The sequence below is a fragment of the Miscanthus floridulus genome, chromosome 19 (genome assembly GCF_019320115.1).
Source record: "Miscanthus floridulus cultivar M001 chromosome 19, ASM1932011v1, whole genome shotgun sequence".
NCBI classification, from domain to species: domain Eukaryota; kingdom Viridiplantae; phylum Streptophyta; class Magnoliopsida; order Poales; family Poaceae; genus Miscanthus; species Miscanthus floridulus.
The window spans coordinates 107,585,519-107,604,999 of record NC_089598.1 but is presented as its reverse complement, the minus strand read 5'-3'; the positions used below and the strand labels follow the sequence as shown (position 1 = coordinate 107,604,999).

Sequence of the window (19,481 nt, the reverse complement as noted above, 5' to 3'; positions counted from 1 at the left end):
TTATCGTTTTTTTTATTTTTCTTTCTTTCATATAATTTTATTTCCACTACATGGCTTTGTTTATGTTTGTTTTTTTGTTTTCCCTATTACGTAGTATTTTTCATATTTCATGAGATGTGACATGGCATATTTGGTTTAAAAATACTATTTTTGTACTACGGATTGTTTTTTTCTCCGGCTTAATTGGTTTCATACGATATAATAATAAATAAAATATTTCACATGTAACACAAAACATCTCTATTGTGTCGTGGTGGGAGAATGATATTCTTGAACCAAATAGAGAGCAGATCTTGTGTTCAAACCTTGACAATAACTATTTTTACTCATATTTCCTATTTTCTTTTTCTCGGGGATAAGCACGAATCAAGCGGGCGTGTTGCAGAGCCGAGTGCGGGAGCGCGTGGATCGGGAAAGAAATTTGACACTTTGGCACTTGGTCCAAATTGTCAAAACGGCCCACTAAGTCTAAACTGAATCCGGCCCACAAGATGTGATGTACACCAAACAAATTATTCTTCTGGTCGGCGCGTGACTGGCGGCCGCCCCGGTCGGCGCATAGCACGAACCGCATCAGTCAGAGTCTCAGAGATGGTGCTCTGACACGTTGCACTGGCTCTGGCAGCCATCAGCAAGGCGAATGCTACTGCCAGCATGGCGACCACTGCCAGTGCGCTCATCATCATGGCAAAGCAGCAAGTAGGTAGCTAACTAGGTGGATTAGTGTGTGTGTGTTGCAGAAGCGGAGGGAGAGCCCATGCATGCATATTTGCATACTCGTGGCTCACGTGCTTGCCTCTTCATCATCACTCATCAGACAGAGATCACGTGCATTCATGCATGCGATGCTGGTCCAGAGTGCTCCTTTTGCAACGAGAAACGAACGAACGGATTTCACGTGGAACAATGTACCCTACGTATGGATGAGATGCATGTCGGCGTTTATTATCTATATATATATATATATATATATATATATATATATATAGAACTACTACTCTATAGCTGGCTACAAAATAACTTATTCTGTAGCCACCTTGAGTTACGATAATTACTATGTTAATTTATGAGATTATAGTAACTCCTTACTAAGTGGTTTACTATAACGTTATGGTAAATATTCCTGTGTGTTATAGTAACCCAACTATAGTAAATATATATTGACATTATCGTAAATTAGTATATAAAATTATGGTAAATGGAGGTGGCTACAGAATAACTTATTCTGTAGCTGGCTACTGAATAGCCTCTCCCTATATATATATATATATATATATATATATATATATATATATATATATATATATATATATATATATATATATATATATACACACTGATAAAAGCATAGTCGCACGACCTGCTAAAACGTTGGTCTCACCAGCCCGCAAAACATCCTAACAAGCATAATCTACATACACATATTCACTAATCACAAACATACTAATCACACACGCATCCTGCATCCACCGTCCACTATAAGCGCTCCAAATAGTGCCTAAATAGTAGCAAGAAAAGGCAAGTGCTCCAAATAGTTGCAAAAAGTAACTATTTCTACAGGGTCTATCACGCTGGAACAAACTCTAACTCAAAATTCAAATTTAAAATTCTCGATTTACTATTCATAGTACTATTCAAATTCAGCGGTTACTATTCAAATTCGTGGCACTATTCAAAATACTCGCTACTATTTAAATTCGGAATATGAACAGTGCACGAGCACTAACCAGAGAGTGGCTCAGGCACCCAAACTCTTTTACAACTATTTGGAGCACTTGCCTTTTCTTGCTACTATTTAGGCACTATTTGAAGCATTAATAGTGGATGGTGGATGCAGGATGCGTGTGTGATAAGTATGTGCGTGATTAGTGAATATGCGTATGCGGATTATACTTCTCAGGATCTTTTGCAGGCAGGCGAGACCAACGTTTCAGCCGGTCATGCGACTATGCTTGTGTCAGTCCTACTCGGTACTCACCGTATGCATCACTAGCTCGCTGCAGAACTGGGCTAACCTGGTCTTCTCCCTTGCAATCCCCAGCCACACACACATAGGACTCAGGCTCTATCGTCTCCCCAGGTAATTCCACCCGAAGGGAACACTTCTCTGCGCACATAGAGTTCTCTACAAACGCTGCTACTAGGGCTAACACGAGAATAACAAACGCAGAGGTTTCTCCTCTAGGGTCCCTAGCATAGAGATATCGCCCCATATGAACGAGCTTAAAGGAAGGCATGGATTAAACACAGGAAAGCTTAATTCATTTCCACAGAGCAAACTTACATACGGTTTTCTCTTTCGGAAAACCCCAAGCACTTAGCACAAACCTTAGGGATTACCTTACGAGCGCAAGAAGGTCACGAGACTTCCTTTACTATTGCCTAGACAGCTAGACGGTGTTGCGTGCTTTAATAATTGTCCTGGCTATAGTAGAGTGACTGTATATTCCTTTTGCGTTGTCCTCCATCGCGCACGATCTTCTTCTTCTAGATATTTTTTGGTATGGTCTTTCTCTGACCGAATTAAGGATTCTGGCATGTAGTATTATCTTTCCCCGGACGAATTGTTGATAACACTATATCAACATATGGAGTATATTTCTTGTATAGAACATATATATTGATATTGAACTGAGTCTGTATTGACTCTTCTTATTACTCCTCAATATTTTCTTCGTTGTCCACTTTTTCAGGTTGCTATATTTAATACTATGACAACAATTCACGATATTCTTTTCGTAATTGGCATTCTTTGCCATAACTAGGTTTTATTAGTCTTCCAACTTTTCTTTGTACCATACTATATCTTCCATAGTATTCTCTTAAGAATACTTTTATTATTTTATTTTGGTACATCATATAATATTCAGGTGCAAATTTGGTATTTCCTTCTAATTCTTTTGCTTCACTAAAAATTCTCCAATTATCATAGTTCGTGTCTTTTATGAACAACTCTTCATAATTTTGCCATTAGTCTGAAGTTCATGTACTATGAAATTTGTATGATCCCTTTGTGATATATATATCATGGCATGCTGGTCTTATTGGTTGTGTAAATTTTGGTGGATTGGAACAAAACTTAATTTTGTATCTCCCTTGAATGCATACTAATGTCTTACAAGCTTCTTTGATAGCTGTTCCAATGTCTGATTGGAAAATTTTCTTCAAGTGTACCATATATATCATGGACTAACCCATGATCAATAATAGTTTGTAGAGAGATATCATCTCTAATATTTCTTTGTATGCTTCTAAAATATTTTAAATTTATATCAGCCCTCAATATTAAGAATCTTTGATGAGGCTTAACAATTAATTTATCATCGAGATGAAGTAAAGGAAAAATATTTGCATTCGCAATTATTCCTAGATGCCTTTCTTTTCCTTGGTATAATTTCATAAAATAATTTTGTATATCAAGAAAGGTTTTGTAATGCCTTTTAGCATATTTCTTCCAAATTAGATCTATAATATCTCGAGTAAAGTATGACAAAATTTGTTCAGTCTTAAAACTTAATCTAGGAATAAGGAACTCTTGTGGAGTATTGTTTAAATATTTGTTACCTTTTTCCTCTAGAATTACTTCTTCTTCTTATTGCACTTTATTTTCCTCATATATTATTTTAGCTTCTGACTCATTTTTTATATCATTCCGTTGTTTTAGACATGACATACATGCTTGTCTTAAACATAACCTACATGTTGCTCTTTGTGTTGGATCTTGATAATATATGCAAAATACACATTTTATATTAGAACCACCTTTTTTATGATCCCACTTGTGTTCGCAGATTATTTGATCGATCATTTCTATCTTTATTCCTACTAACTCATCAATTAAGTCTAACTCTTCTTCACTTGATTCTTTTTCTTCATCTGTCTCTATAATTGAGTATATCGATTCATCATCCTTTATATCATCATCACAGACTAAAATATTTTCATTCATACTATCTATTATTAGAACATTTTCCTGTTCTTCTTGCTTATTGGAATACCTTTTCTTGTCTTTATTAGGACATGTTTTGCTTAAGTGACGTGGTGAGTTGCAAATAAAGCATCTACATGTACTATCATAATTTTTCTAGGATTATACCTTCTTACATTTCTCTTGCGGAGGAATGGAGCTCTATTGTCTGATCTTCTTAGAAAATAACGTCTCTTTGTCCTTACATTTCCTTTTTTATAATTCTTAGGATATTTCTTGTTTCTAGATCTCTCTTCTCCGTATGTCGATGGTATTTGAACTATTTTATTATAGAAATTATAATATGATTGTTTCATTGATCTTTGGGCTTGTATGTTCGTGCATATTTTTCTTAACTGTTTGAAAACGAATGTTATTATCTGAGAGATATTATATTCTTTACCATTAGTTTCTTTTTTATATTCTTTGAATATCATAGAACCTAAAGGATCTGGTAATTTATTAAAATATCTTTCAACTATACCTTGGTTATAGCCTTGCTTGGCAGTCATAGCATTATACAAATAGTGTTGAGAAAATTCTTTTATTCCTTTCTAGCTTGTTAATGACATTTTTTCCATTTCTTTTAATCTTTTATTATGTAAGACAATATATCCTAATTCAGGATCTTCACCTATTACAATGCTTGATATAATATTTACAAAATTATATGGGTTACTACCGGCCACTTTTAATTGGGCATAATGATTTGGGAAAGCTTATACCCATTGTTCCCATAAGACTTTGACTGATTCTCCTAAAAATGTTTCTAGATATGTAATCATATCTTCTACTCTATTTCTAATATTATGCTGATTTTGTATATACTTTTGGACTAACAATCATTTCCATATGCTAATTATATTTGACCAATCTATAGGATCATGTGCTGCTAAATTTAATATAGCACCATCACTTCTATAAATCTGAAATTGAACCGTCTTTTCAAATTCTCTTCTTTTTGAACCCATATGCTTATATTGTCCAGGTATATATCTATATGTAGGTTCTTGTTTTTCTGATGGCCAAGTTCCTGGTTTTCTAGTTGGTCTCTCTTTTTCTCCTACTATCTTTATTTCTGGACCTCATCTTCTTTTTGATGAACTTGGATATATTTCCATTGCTTCTATAGCATTATTTTTATGCAACTCTTTATTTCCTAAGGAGTTTATGAGACTTACTGAGTTATTATAAATATCTCAATCGTATCTTCATCCTCTTCTTCATAGCTTTCTAGTAAAAACTTATTATTAATTTCTCATTGCTCTTCTTCGCATATATCATTATCTTCTATGTCTTTTATCTTATCTTTGCTATATTCTAATTCTTTTTGGGCTTCCCTTACCCTATTTTCTATTTGTTTTGACACAAATTCATTTTCCTTTATTGGAATGATAAATTCACATATGTTATGCCTTCAATTTTCTTCTAATTTTGCCTCTGAACTGGATGCTTCTAAATCATCTAAACTTTCTTTATAATCTACAAACCTAATACTAGTCATCCCCCTATTTTTTTCATAGCTTATGTAATCTTTAGATTGTTTTAAAAAATTTTATTCTATTAACGAGCTTACATTCCATTCTTCTCCCGCTCTTTCTTCAGGACTTATTTTTAAAGGACTCATAAATTTTATTCCTTTAGATTGCATACTTTATATAACATTGTTCACATTTACCTTATATTTGGTTCCACTTCTGTAGGTTAACCTTCCTATAAATTATATGCTTACTAATAGATTTATTCATTTAAAGTCTTCGTAGCCTTTGGTCTGAAATCCAAAAACTATCTTATCTATAAATTCTTTTACTGGCATTATTAAATCTGGGGCTATATATGTTATTAACATGTTTTCATTCATATCACCTTCTAAAAATCCTAATGCTGCTTTGTTTATTGAGTCTCATCTTTTATCTAATAAAGTTATTAAAACCTTGGTTCCTAATTTTTTCCTTGTCATTCCTTTAATTTTAATGATATACATTCCCTGATGTATATATTTATACCCTGAATATTTAAAGTATTCTTAAATTGTTTACTAACAATTCTTAGCAGAACTGGTTCTGTCAATACACTTAATTCTACTTCTCTAGATATTCTATATAATCCATTTTTATTTTCAAACCAACTCATTTGATATATTTGTTGAGGCCTTATTTTTTTAGAGTATCTTTCATATCTTTCAAGATCTCTGTCTACGTCTATCATTCCTTCTAAGGTTTCAATATCATCACATCCTCCCTTTAGTTTATCTATAAAACCTAAAGGTCTTATGTCTCTATTTACTAGATGGAGTGATTTGTCTCTTCTAGAGAGGCTCTCAGATACTTTCATCTTTCTGAGTTTAAAGATCTAGTAAACTCTACTATTCCTGCTGATGGTAACATAATTTCTTTGTTGTGCTCAGCAATATTTGTACTATCTAAATTCTTATATAGATAAGTTATTCTTCCTAGGGAAACTTTACTTTCTTCTAAAGTCTGTAATGCTAATTCTAATGTATTATTGGTAGCTGAATATTGCTCTTCAAGGTGCTTATGTTCCTTTTGCGGTCTGTCAAATTTTAGTTCTAGACCGTCTTGCCCCTTTCCCCAAGATATATAAAAGTTATCTATCAAATCAACTATTAGGTTTATCTGTCCGTGAGAGGTATGCCAAGTATGTTTTTGAGAGCTATTTAGTCTGCACCTTATATTTATATTCTCTTTAGTATTGACTGTATTTCCTGTATTAACTTCTAAATTTAAATAATGTAACTTTTCAATGTTCAACAAATTATAGTAAATCTCTTAAATTCGAAATTTAATAACCAGGCTTTGATACCACTATTTCTACAGGGTATATATATATGGAAAAAATTTCCTACTCCCTGGGGTAATTACTCCCTCCTCCTAGGCACACACGAGAGGCTGGCTGGTCTGTTACCACAGCTAACGGGTGGTAGTATTGAGGCCGTGCATGGTTTTATAGACATGGTGTTACTGTTTAAGTACGGCAAACCACGGTTTGCAACCATAGCGCGCAAGCAGGTTGAAGCTCCGCCAAACTAAACTAAACTAAGAATTAAGTGTGAGAACCAAATCGGTCATCGCTCTAGCGGAAGTAATTGTCTGTGTGCGTGCCCCAGGCCATACTCCCCTTCCCTTCCCTTAACTGAAACAGCATGCATGTGACAGGCAGCACATCCCCATCGACGACCCCTCGGCACTAGTTTTAATAGAGCACGACGACGGATCGGACTGCCCATCCGCATCACGCGCCGCTGCCACGGTGGCACCGCATGTATACATCAGGATCGGTCAGAGCAGACGGTCCGTCCACATCTGATGACAAATATATGCGGGGCCGCTGGACAAATTCCCCCACGATCCAAACGAGCGTGCATTACATACACTACTAGCTAGCTGTGGTGCGCTAAGTGCTGAGAGCTGCTGATTATATTAAAAAGAAGATAAGCACAAAGTGAGCACAGCGATACAAGCGCGACCACCAACCACGCCGCAAAGCAAACTCCACAAAAAGAAAAAGAAAAAACAACTCTAGTCGGTCGGATTGGGACATCGACACGAACTACACAAAACCAAAGCTCAACTCAAAAAGGAGAAAAGAGAACCACCACCATCTCTAACCACCACAAAGCACCACCAAACCCCAGACGACTAAGGATGTCAGGGCGAAAAACACCATCGTCATCGCTCGCGCCGTCATTATTGACGATGATCCACACTGAGCTGGCCTGCTGCCAAGCAGGACTAGCCGCCGTAGGTCGCTACGAGCCGTGTAGCCGTCACGCAATCGGATCCGCTTGCGCCACCTGTCAAGACGATGTACCACACCGGACTAGCCACCGCCAAGCAGGTCTAACCGCCGTAGCCTGCTGCAAGCTGCCAAACAAACGCGTGAGCAGCTGCCTCTGGCGCCCACCAAGCCAATCCCGTCCACCGAGATCCAAGCGCGTACACTGTAGTTCCCAGTAACCTAGTTGCCTCATCAAAGGTAGAAGTGAGACATGGGTCCTCCAGTTGCCAGTCAGAAAACCTCCTTACGCTGGAACGGCCGCCGCTGAGCGGGACCGCCTGCCGCCAAACCACGCAGGTCACCTCGGCAACGCAAGTCTGATGGCCACCACCTCCCACGCCGACCTCCTCGCCAACTTCGTGGGTGCCGCCCACGCCGGCCTCCTCGCCATCTTCATGGGCGCAGCTAGCGCCCGGTCCCTCTAGGACCGTCGCCCTCCACCAAGCAGATGCCAAGCCCTCCAATCGCTGCGCCAATGCCCTCCACCTAGCCACCTTCTGACGCCATGGACACTGGACCCCGAATCCTCAACTAGGCCTCCACCTTGTCGGCAACCACCATGACTGGCATAGCACGAGCTTCCAAAGTGACGCCTCCAACGAGGGGAATGACGCCACAAGTGCTGCCGTCGCCTAACCAGAAGGTTAAGGTTTTACACCAAGGAAGAAAGCGCCGTGCAAGGGGAAGGGCTAATCGATGGACGCTTCCAAGGAACTAAGCGGCGCCCGGAGGCGTCGCCGTCATCGGCCCGAAAGGGCTAGGCTTTCGCCAAGGCGCCACACCCCCAGCACTGCCATTGCCAAATGTGGGTTGCCGCCCGTCAATGCCATCCCTGGAGCACGGGGCAGCCGCAACTAGTGCCCGAGCAGCAAGACAGCGTCGCTGCTGTCCAACGCCGCTGCAGGCCGCCGTCGCCGGAGGACCGCATCCGCAGCTCGGTGAGGCCACCGCTGCCAAGCGCGCAGGGTGCGGAACGCCCCGGTAACGCCGACCGTGGATGGGGGCAGGCGGGCAAGGCCCCGGCCGGCCGCCGCCCCGGCGAGGCAGCACAGCAGGCGCGCGGGCACGTCGGCGGTGTCGCTGCCGACAGCTGCCACTCGCCGGCGCCCGAGCCGAAAGCCAGGCCGTTCCCAGCCCACTCCTCCCACGCGGTCATGGCCTGCTCGCTGTCGCCGCCGTCGTACTCCACGCTGACCACCCGGTGGCCTGACCGGACGCAGCCGAGCACGCCCGCCATGGGCACCGCCCCGCACCTGCTGCCCTTCCCGACGTAGATCCGGCCGAGGGCACCGGATCCGCGCTCGCCGCTGCTGGGAGCCGGCCGCCGGCAGTCTGCACGGGAGCTCCACCGGGAGAGAGAGAGAGAGGGAGGGAAAGAGGGAGGGAGGATATGAAAAGGCCCAGCCGCCGCCGTCCTTGCTCTCCGCCGGCCACCGGCGTCGAGCTTTGGCGGCAGCCAGGCGGTGGTGGCGTGGGGGAGGGGCCTGCGGCGGTGTTCTCTCCTTGCTTCTCTGCACTTGTCGACGACAGTCACTATGAATTAAAAAGAGTATTCTTGGATACTATCTTTCAGAGAAGAGTATGTTCAGATATATATAATACATAATTAGTATCATCGATAGGTATTTGAATCTAGTTTTTTAATAAATTTATTTAGAGATATAAATGTTGTTCGTAGTTTCTATAAATCGAGTCAAAGTTAACGACACGAAAATCATAATGACAAACATTTAAGAACGAGGGGGTGTATATATATATTATATAGGGAAATTATTTGCTACTCCCTCAGAGTAGTTACTCATTCCTTCTAACCACGACTGTTTGGTTGGCTGGTTCGTTTCGTTGCTGATTCGTAAAGAAGTACTGCTGGTTGGTGTGTGTGAGAGAAAAATACTGTTCCGATTGAAAATTTACGATCGTTTACGACAAACACCAGCCAAACGAACAGGCTGTGGCAAAATCAATGTCGTTTCTCCGTGTGCCCTTCTTTGATTTTGAATGGCAATCTGAGCCGATCTAGCATATGTGTGTTCGTGACCTACTTTTTTTCATCTAAATCATTTGAATATGCATATATGACTCCAATACTATTATTATTGTTTTTTGTTTATTTCAAGCTGGGTTCACAATCATGACTTTTTCTGTGGAACATGTATGTACTCGTACTGCATGTGCTCTTTTTTTTTTTACTTTTTGTTGATTCTGCGAAAGAACATGTATGTACTCATACTTGTATGTCTAATAGATCATAGATTACTTTCCCCCATAACGTTATATTCCTCAGAAAATCACACCATATTCAACTAGTGATATAAATATACGAACCACTACGGGATACGGGAGGTTTGCTGAGTGTTGCACTCGGCAACCAACACACGGCAAAGATTTATCGGCAAACATTCTTTACCGAGTGCAAAAAAAAAAAACGCTCGGCAAATATTTTTGTAAGGAAAATAAAAAAACAAGCACAGGCCGCCACCACCGCCTGGTTGGAAGGGCGAGGCGAGGGGGGAGAGCAAGGACGAAGCAACGGAGGGTGCCGCCGCGACGAGTTGGGCACCGAGTTCACCGTCTCAAGCCCAGCCGTGGTTGACGGCAGCGAGAAGGCCTCCATGGGCACCTCCCGAGTAGACGATGATGGGGGACGGGGGCTTCCCGCGCCGGATCCGGCCGTCCCCACCGTGGATGACGCCTGCTGTGCATCTGGCGAGACGTTGGCCATGGCGACGCCGGCATCCGGCCCCGGCGGAGCAGGTGGGCCATGGAGGGCTCGCTGGCCAGGCAGCCGGCGTCCGAGCAGGGGCCCGTGGGGCCTACCTCGGTGGAGTCAGCGGCGGGATCCTGTGCTGTTGAGGCAGCCACCAGTGGCGACCCGCGGACGGCGGTGGCAGCGACGCATCGGCGCCCATGCGAGCCCGCGGAGGTGGGGAAAGGGAGGGGCTGGAGGTGGATCTAGGGAGGGGAGAGAGGGAAGGCGAGGACGGGGCGGCAAACATAAAAACACTCGACAAATTTGAGGATTCCTCCACTCCTTCCATTGGTATATGGGCATACTTCTAATAAAAAAAGTATGAACGCATACTACCTTACACATATATGGAAATATACTCCCTAGCTAGCATCCACATATACTATACTTGTCATAGGGTATATGGACATACACTATAATTGTCATAGGGTATATCCACTCCTTCCATTATTATACATGTATGTGCACATACGTAAATATTGTAGTATGTACATACTCTATTATTGTACATGTATGTGCACATACGTAGGTATCATATACTACCTATTCTTTTAATATGACCAGGCACCATACTACATATTTTAATTTTAATTGTACAGAACATACTCGCACAGACCAAATCGTGCTTATCCACAGAGCAGATGAAACAATCCACGTAAATCACGGTGAGAGTTGCGGTCGCAGTCAACAAACATATCGGATCCAATTAATAGATCCGCTAAACAGATCACCTAGTTTAATCGGATGGCATTTTATGAAGGGAGTAATTACTCGCCGGAGTATAGAAAATGCACCTATATATATATATATATATATATATATATATATATATATATATATATATATATATATATATATATATATATATATATATATATATATATATATATATATATATATATATATATATATATATATATATATATGGGAGAGGCTATTCAGTAGCCGGCTACAAAAATAAGTTATTCTGTAGCCACCTCCATTTACTATAATTTTATATACTAATTTACCATAATGTCAATACATATTTACGATAGTTGGGTTACTATAACACATGGGGATATTTACCATAACGTTATATTAAACCACTTAGTAAGGAGTTACTATAATCTCATAAATTAACATAGTAATTATCATAACTCAAAGTGGCTACAGAATAAGTTATTCTGTAGCCAGCTACAGGATAGTAGTTCTATATATATATATATATATATATATATATATATATATATATATATATATATATATATATATATATATATATATATATATATATATATAATGTCAAACACACAGGGATCGGAATGGATGAATAACCATTTATTTATTTTGTTTATTTCATGAGATAACTCGATAGCATGAAACAAACATATGCATACAGAGGCATTGACCGCCCGATCTTCATTCCACAACTTGAACAACCCGGGATCAAAGTAAACATGCTAGCTCTACTACACGCACTCTAAAGATCAAAGTAAACGTGCTCATGCAGGATTGGTTAAAGCAAACATGCGTGCATATTATTATTGAACTGGTATGTATAAATATATTGTGCGTGCAGAGTGCCCATTAATTAATTAATTAATTATGTAATTTATTACGCGTCAGCGTGATCTGAGCCAGTAGTTGTTGCCGTGCCGAAGGGCTTCTGGTTGTAGCAGTCCAAGTTGTCGCCGTAGCTGACACCAAGGATGTCACAGAAGCGCTTGTAGAACCCGATCCGATTCTCACTACGGTCGTCGGGGGCGCCGTGGCCGCACTCGTCGCCGTCGATGATGTTGGTGATGACGCCGAAGCCCGGCACCCGCCCCGCGTCCAGGTCGGCGGCCGAGGGGCTCCACTGTCCCGTGACGACGCCGTGGCACGACGGCCTGGTCGGCCGTGTTGGCTCTGCCCAGGAACACTCACACGAACGCAAAGAAGAAGAAGCTCGGCGACGAACGCCCCGGCCGACGGACGGCCTGTATGTTGGCTTTCTTATTCACTGGACTTGGCTAATGAACACAAAGGAGTACAGGGGCTACAAATAGGCCACGGACTGGCAAGGAGCTAACCTCCACGTCCGGCCATCATGCCATGATCCGCATGACTTGCTCAGCGACGTCTGAGAGCCACTCGCTCATCCAGGCATCACGGCTTCTCTATGCAAACCGGCAACACACGCACACCACTCACTCTTGCATGTCATCATGCAACGACGAACTAGTCTCCTAACAAACTATGACTTGATCCTGGACACTAACTCGCACCGCAGCTAGCCTGCATGGCACGAACCTGGACATACCAAATTAACATGACACCACCACGGCGCAGCACACTAACGCACACACCATGGCACTGTCGTGGTTTATTCTAACAATCACCCCCTAAACCACAACACCCCCTACGCCCAGCCTACATGAGCGTCTGCTCGTTGTCGACAACAGCAAGTAGAGCTGTTTCCTTCTTTTTCCCACAGCAGTCCTTGCCCATGTGGCCGCGCTCGCCGCACTCATAGCATCGCCCACGGAAGCGGCTCCCGCCACGCCTGCTTCCTAAGCTCGTGGTGCTGCGAGCGTCGTCGTCGTCGTCGTGGCCACCGCCACGGCCGTTCTGCGCATCTCCCGCACGTGCACGATCCTTGTTGCGTCGCTGACGACGACGCGCCTCCCACTGCTCCTCCGTGAGCAGCAGCTGCCCGGTGCGCTCGCCTCCAAGCTCGCCGCCGCCACAACCCTCCTCGGCCACGCGCAGCCTGCCGACGAGCTCCTCGAGCGACATCTTCTTGAAGTCAGCGAACATATCGATGGAGCATGCAACTTGGTTGAACCTCGACGGCACAACCTGCAGCATCTTCTTGACGACGCGCTCGTCCTCCATGTCCTCGCCCAACTCGCGCAGCTCCGCGGCAATGGAGCCGATCCTCACGGCGAAGTCGTCGATCGCCTCGCCGTCCTTGAACGCCGCGTTCTCGAACTGCTTGAGGAGGTGCTGCGCCTTGGCTTCCTGCACACGCGTGTCTCCCACGCGCAGCGACTTGATCGCCTCCCAAGCCTCCTTGACCGTCTTCTTCGCGACGAGCCCAGACTTCATCTCCGGCGGCACACCGCGGAGAATGACAGCCAGTGCTCGTCGATCCTTGCCGCGCTCGGCGTTGCCGCCCTCCACGGCATCCCAGAGCTCCATGCCCTCCAGGTTGCACTGCACTTCAAGTGCCCACTCGCGGTAGTTCGTCTTCGTCAGCTTCGGGATCTCGACGCCACCAAAACCGCGCTCCACCACGACCGTACGCGGCGAGCTGGTGCCTTCCTTCACATCACCACCGGCCATCGTCGTTGCCGTCGGACCTCTGCGTGGGATCACGCGCTTCTTCTTCGGCGGCTCTCGTGGTGGACTGATGGAACCTCCGTAGTACATACACCGGCTCTGGTACCAAGTGTTGGCTCTGCCCAGGAACACTCACACGAACGCAAAGAAGAAGAAGCTCGGCGACGAACGCCCCGGCCGACGGACGGCCTGTATGTTGGCTTTCTTATTCACTGGACTTGGCTAATGAACACAGAGGAGTACAGGGGCTACAAATAGGCCACGGACTGGCAAGGAGCTAACCTCCACGTCCGGCCATCATGCCATGATCCGCATGACTTGCTCAGCGACGTCTGAGAGCCACTCGCTCAGCCAGGCATCACGGCTTCTCTATGCAAACCGGCAACACACGCACACCACTCACTCTTGCATGTCATCATGCAACGACGAACTAGTCTCCTAACAAACTATGACTTGATCCTGGACACTAACTCGCACCGCAGCTAGCCTGCATGGCACGAACCTGGACATACCAAATTAACATGACACCACCACGGCGCAGCACACTAACGCACACACCATGGCACTGTCGTGGTTTATTCTAACAATCACCCCCTAAACCACAACACCCCCTACGCCCAGCCTACATGAGCGTCTGCTCGTTGTCGACAACAACAAGTAGAGCTGTTTCCTTCTTTTTCCCACGGCAGTCCTTGCCCATGTGGCCGCGCTCGCCGCACTCATAGCATCGCCCACGGAAGCGGCTCCCGCCACGCCTGCTTCCTAAGCTCGTGGTGCTGCGAGCGTCGTCGTCGTCGTCGTGGCCACCGCCACGGCCGTTCTGCGCATCTCCTGCACGTGCACGATCCTTGTTGCGTCGCTGACGACGACGCGCCTCCCACTGCTCCTCCGTGAGCAGCAGCTGCCCGGTGCGCTCGCCTCCAAGCTCGCCGCCGCCACAACGCTCCTCGGCCACGCGCAGCCTGCCGACGAGCTCCTCGAGCGACATCTTCTTGAAGTCAGCGAACATCTCGATGGAGCATGCAACTTGGTTGAACCTCGACGGCACAACCCGCAGCATCTTCTTGACGACGCGCTCGTCCTCCATGTCCTCGCCCAACTCGCGCAGCTCCGCGGCAATGGAGCCGATCCTCACGGCGAAGTCGTCGATCGCCTCGCCGTCCTTGAACGCCGCGTTCTCGAACTGCTTGAGGAGGTGCTGCGCCTTGGCTTCCTGCACACGCGTGTCTCCCACGCGCAGCGACTTGATCGCCTCCCAAGCCTCCTTGACCGTCTTCTTCGCGACGAGCCCAGACTTCATCTCCGGCGGCACACCGCGGAGAATGACAGCCAGTGCTCGTCGATCCTTGCCGCGCTCGGCGTTGCCGCCCTCCACGGCATCCCAGAGCTCCATGACCTTCAGGTTGCACTGCACTTCAAGTGCCCACTCGCAGTAGTTCGTCTTCGTCAGCTTCGGGATCTCGACGCCACCAAAACCGCGCTCCACCACGACCGTACGCGGCGAGCTGGTGCCTTCCTTCACATCACCACCGGCCATCGTCGTTGCCGTCGGACCTCTGCGTGGGATCACGCGCTTCTTCTTCGGCGGCTCTCGTGGTGGACTGATGGAACCTCCGTAGTACATATACCGGCTCTGGTACCAAGTGTTGGCTCTGCCCAGGAACACTCACACGAACGCAAAGAAGAAGAAGCTCGGCGACGAACGCCCCGGCCGACGGACGGCCTGTATGTTGGCTTTCTTATTCACTGGACTTGGCTAATGAACACAGAGGAGTACAGGGGCTACAAATAGGCCACGGACTGGCAAGGAGCTAACCTCCACGTCCGGCCATCATGCCATGATCCGCATGACTTGCTCAGCGACGTCTGAGAGCCACTCGCTCATCCAGGCATCACGGCTTCTGTATGCAAACCGGCAACACACGCACACCACTCACTCTTGCATGTCATCATGCAACGACGAACTAGTCTCCTAACAAACTATGACTTGATCCTGGACACTAACTCGCACCGCAGCTAGCCTGCATGGCACGAACCTGGACATACCAAATTAACATGACACCACCACGGCGCAGCACACTAACGCACACACCATGGCACTGTCGTGGTTTATTCTAACAGGCCGCGCGCGCGGCGCCATCCAGGACCCGATGGCCGTCTCGAAGAAGACGACGGCGTCGGTGGTGACGACACCGGCCGGCTTGTAGCAGAAGCCCCAGGCGTAGGTGCCGTTGGGCGCGCCGTCCCACCCGCCCGTGGTGTCGTGCGACTCCTGCGCCAGCCACGCGGCCACCTCGCGCTTCCGGGTGTCGACGTCGCCCGTGGTGCCGAAGCCGGCGGACGCGTCGGCAGCGGCCGCGGCGATGAAGGCGTCGTAGGTGAAGAAGCCCCTGGCGGGACAGTTGTAGTCGTTGCGGTGCGGCAGCAGCTCCTCGAAGAGCGACGGTGAGACGATGGACCCCACGCTGCTGTCGTCGCAGCCGTTGCACTGGCTCTGGCAGCCGGCGCCGCAGTAGGCGGGGCTGGAGCCGCAGAAGCCCCATTTGCTGCAGCAGAGGCAGTCGGGGCAGAGCGGCGTGGTGGCGTTGGCGCCGCACTCCGGCGGCTCGCCTCGCGCCGACACGGCCAACGCAGTGGCTACCATGGCGACTACTGCCAGCGTTCTCATCATCATCATGGTCATGGCAAATTAAATTGGCAAGCTAGCTAGCTAGCTTAGCTAGGTGGATCGATCAATAGAGTATACTGCAACTGCTGGTGATCTGATATTCTGATGAGTGTGTGTTTTGCAGAAGCGGATGCAGAGCGTCTCGTCCTTATATAGGCGCTGCAGAGCAGAGCAGCTGGTAGTTGGCACCATGCATGCTCATGCATGGATCACGTGCTTGCTTGTTCATCACACAGCAGAGATCACATATACGTACAATGGAACGAAAGCGGCTTTCATTTACCACTGAGGGACCAGTGTACGACCCACGAATATCACATGGCATCATGGCATCCATCATCGGTCCACGGGCACATTCATGCAAGGTGCTTTTATATTTCAACTTGGCCGTTTTCAAAACTCTCTTTAACAAATTGATGCTTGGCGAAACAACTTTCAAAAACGGACCAGAGGTTGTGGCTTTTTCCAGTTTGGCATCTATTTTTAACACAAATATAAACCCTTGACGACAATTTTCAAAAATGGACATTAAAGCTCGGCATAGGGGGCCAGGATGCCAAAGTATGTAGGTTGGCAACTTGGCATTACGCGTTGCTATATGCTGGCATGGACATGAACTTCTGTTGACACCAAAAAGTGGACAATATGTTAATGAACTCCCACTATGGGATACTGTGTATTTACCGAGTGTGAGTAACACTCGGTAAATAGTGCTACACACTCGGCAAACTCTTTACCGAGTGTCACACTCGGTAAAGTGGACTCAGCAAATAACGACTCGGTAACGTTATTTTACCGAGTGTCTAATATCGGCGCACTCGGAACATAGGTTTACCGAGTGCTGAAATGACACTTGGTAAATAATTATGACTTGACGGTCATCAGCCTCCAAACTGACCGTTAACGGCGACTTTTACCGAGTGTGACCAGCAGCACTCGGTAAATAAATTAGCATTTCATGATTAAAACAATTCCGTAAATAAATTTTTTGAATAATGTTTACCGAGTGTAGCTCCTAACACTCGGTAAAAGAATAATCAATTTCGTGATTAAAACAATTCCGCAAATAAACTTCGTGAAATAATGTTTACCGAGTGTTCCCACTCGGTAAAAAGTAGTCAAATATTACCGAGTGGGGATGCGGCACTCGGTAAAAAATGGCACACTCGGCAAAATTCACAGAATCAGAACCAATTCGGTTCTGTTCTTTGTTTTACCGAGTGCTACACTCGGTAAAACTGACAGAATCTCTGTTTTACCGAGTGCTGCACTCGGTAAAATATGTCCACAGATTTTTTTTTTTGTTTCAGTGCATATCCAGTCACAATAAGCAACAAAATCACAGGAAATTATAATAACATGAGAGATAGGCAATATATATCACATATATGTCCACAAATGTCACATCCACTCACAATAACCAACATATGTCGACAAGCACCATGCAAAGTCCACAAACACCATCAACATGTGTCCAAAGTCCACAAAGTTCAACCAAGTCCACAGTTCAACATACAAACCCATCAAACAAGGTCGGATGGCCTGTCACGTGGTCGGAGGCCTGCGGAGAAACGGAGTCAAGTCCAGGTCTTGATCACCCTGCATATCGTTGTTCGATCCAGCTGTAGAAGGTCCCTAGAATGAGATTGCACATGTGAGTTATCTGGATCAAAGCAAATTCTAAGGTCTAAGCTATGGTAGGTCAAACTAAGGTATAAGTCGAAGGTATATGACATGAAAGTGAAGAGTGCATCTAAGTGACTCACAGGAGTGCCGTTGCGCGGAGGTGGAGGCACCAACGGTATCATCGGCGGCGGCGGAGGTGGTGGAGGCTGGCCCATGCTCTGAGAAAAACAAGCCATGTACTCGTACCAGTCCTTGTGCGCCTGCTGGAAGGCCTCAAGCTGGGCCTGCACTCGCGCCCTCTCCTGTGCCAACTCGGCCTGGTGCGACAGCTCGAGGGCCTGAAGCTGGCTCTGTGAGGCCTGCTGTGACTCCTGCAGGGCTTCAATCTGGGCCTACAATTATTTATCACATAGTTAGAATGCAAATAAAGAACGAGTAGAAAATGAATGGACAACGAATACAACAGAACTAACCTGGAGTGCTACCACCTGGGGCTGTGAGCGTGGGCGTATGGCCGGACTCGAACTCGTGCTCCGGGCTCTAATCTGGGCGAGTGTCTGAGTGTTGGCCGTGTCTATGGTGCTATTGCCCATATAGTACCGCCCGTGTGGCTTACCTGGTCCCAACCTCATGACGATGTCACCCTCAAGGTCAGCAGTGCTCGGATCAAATTCTGACCCATGGATCTCTCTCGCCATCGCCGTGTACTCGCTGAGGCGCCTGTGCACGCTCAGGTTGCTGTATGCCTCGGGCGGGTCCTCCGCGTTGTAGACGAGGTCGGGGTCCTTTGCCTTGCCCTTGTGTGCCAAGGCATATGCCTTGAACGAGGCGCACTCCTGGCCGGGGTGGAACCACGTCTGCAGGAAGAAGCACAACAATAAGATATTATGCATTCAGAAGTTAGCATAGCAACAACGAAATGAAATCCGTGTACATATCTGGCTGCATATTCCTTGAGGGTAGTGGGGCCTTGTTTGTGCGAGGAACCCTGCATCATCGCACGGCAACGTGAGCGTACGGCGTGATATTGCTCGTACTCCTCACTCAACCACTTGTCCACAATGGCCTCCCAGCAGTTGTCCATCCCCGCACACCAAGCAGGAGGCACCTACACGTACACGAGCACATGACAAATCATAAATGAATTTCAGTGCAATTAATCGCAGACGATGTAATCTCATGTTTACCGTCAAGTATTGCTCCTTAGTCAGGGGCAGGTGCACTGCCTGCGCTCTAGTGACTCTATGTCCTCTGCGGGCATGGTAAATTCTTCTGCACAGGAGCTTTGTCTCGTAGAAGAGGTCCCGCACTCGGTGAACACAGACTCTGTTCACCACGTCATCCGCGTCCTCCCTACGTACTCCCTC

The 19,481-nt window shown here is 46.1% G+C and overlaps 1 protein-coding gene across 1 annotated transcript; it reads right to left on the bottom strand.

Annotated features, from left to right (window-relative positions):
* Positions 1-11,819: 11,819 nt before the first annotated feature.
* LOC136529072 (chitinase 3-like) lies at positions 11,820-16,567 on the bottom strand. The gene is made up of 2 exons (XM_066522123.1): positions 15,945-16,567; positions 11,820-12,389 (listed from the first exon to the last, which is right to left on the bottom strand). The coding sequence occupies exons 1-2, from the start codon at positions 16,501-16,503 to the stop codon at positions 12,112-12,114; spliced, it is 837 nt and encodes a 278-aa protein (XP_066378220.1). The 5' UTR covers positions 16,504-16,567; the 3' UTR covers positions 11,820-12,111.
* Positions 16,568-19,481: the final 2,914 nt, after the last annotated feature.

What these genes read in the sequence shown, in the direction of transcription:
- LOC136529072 (XM_066522123.1), bottom strand. Translation starts at nt 16,503, where the DNA reads ATGACCATGATGATGATGAGAACGCTGGCAGTAGTCGCCATGGTAGCC. An exon ending in CTGGATGGCGCCGCGCGCGC is followed by an intron (nt 12,390 to 15,944) that starts GGCCTGTTAGAA and finishes CAACACGGCCGA; the next exon opens with CCAGGCCGTCGTGCCACGGC.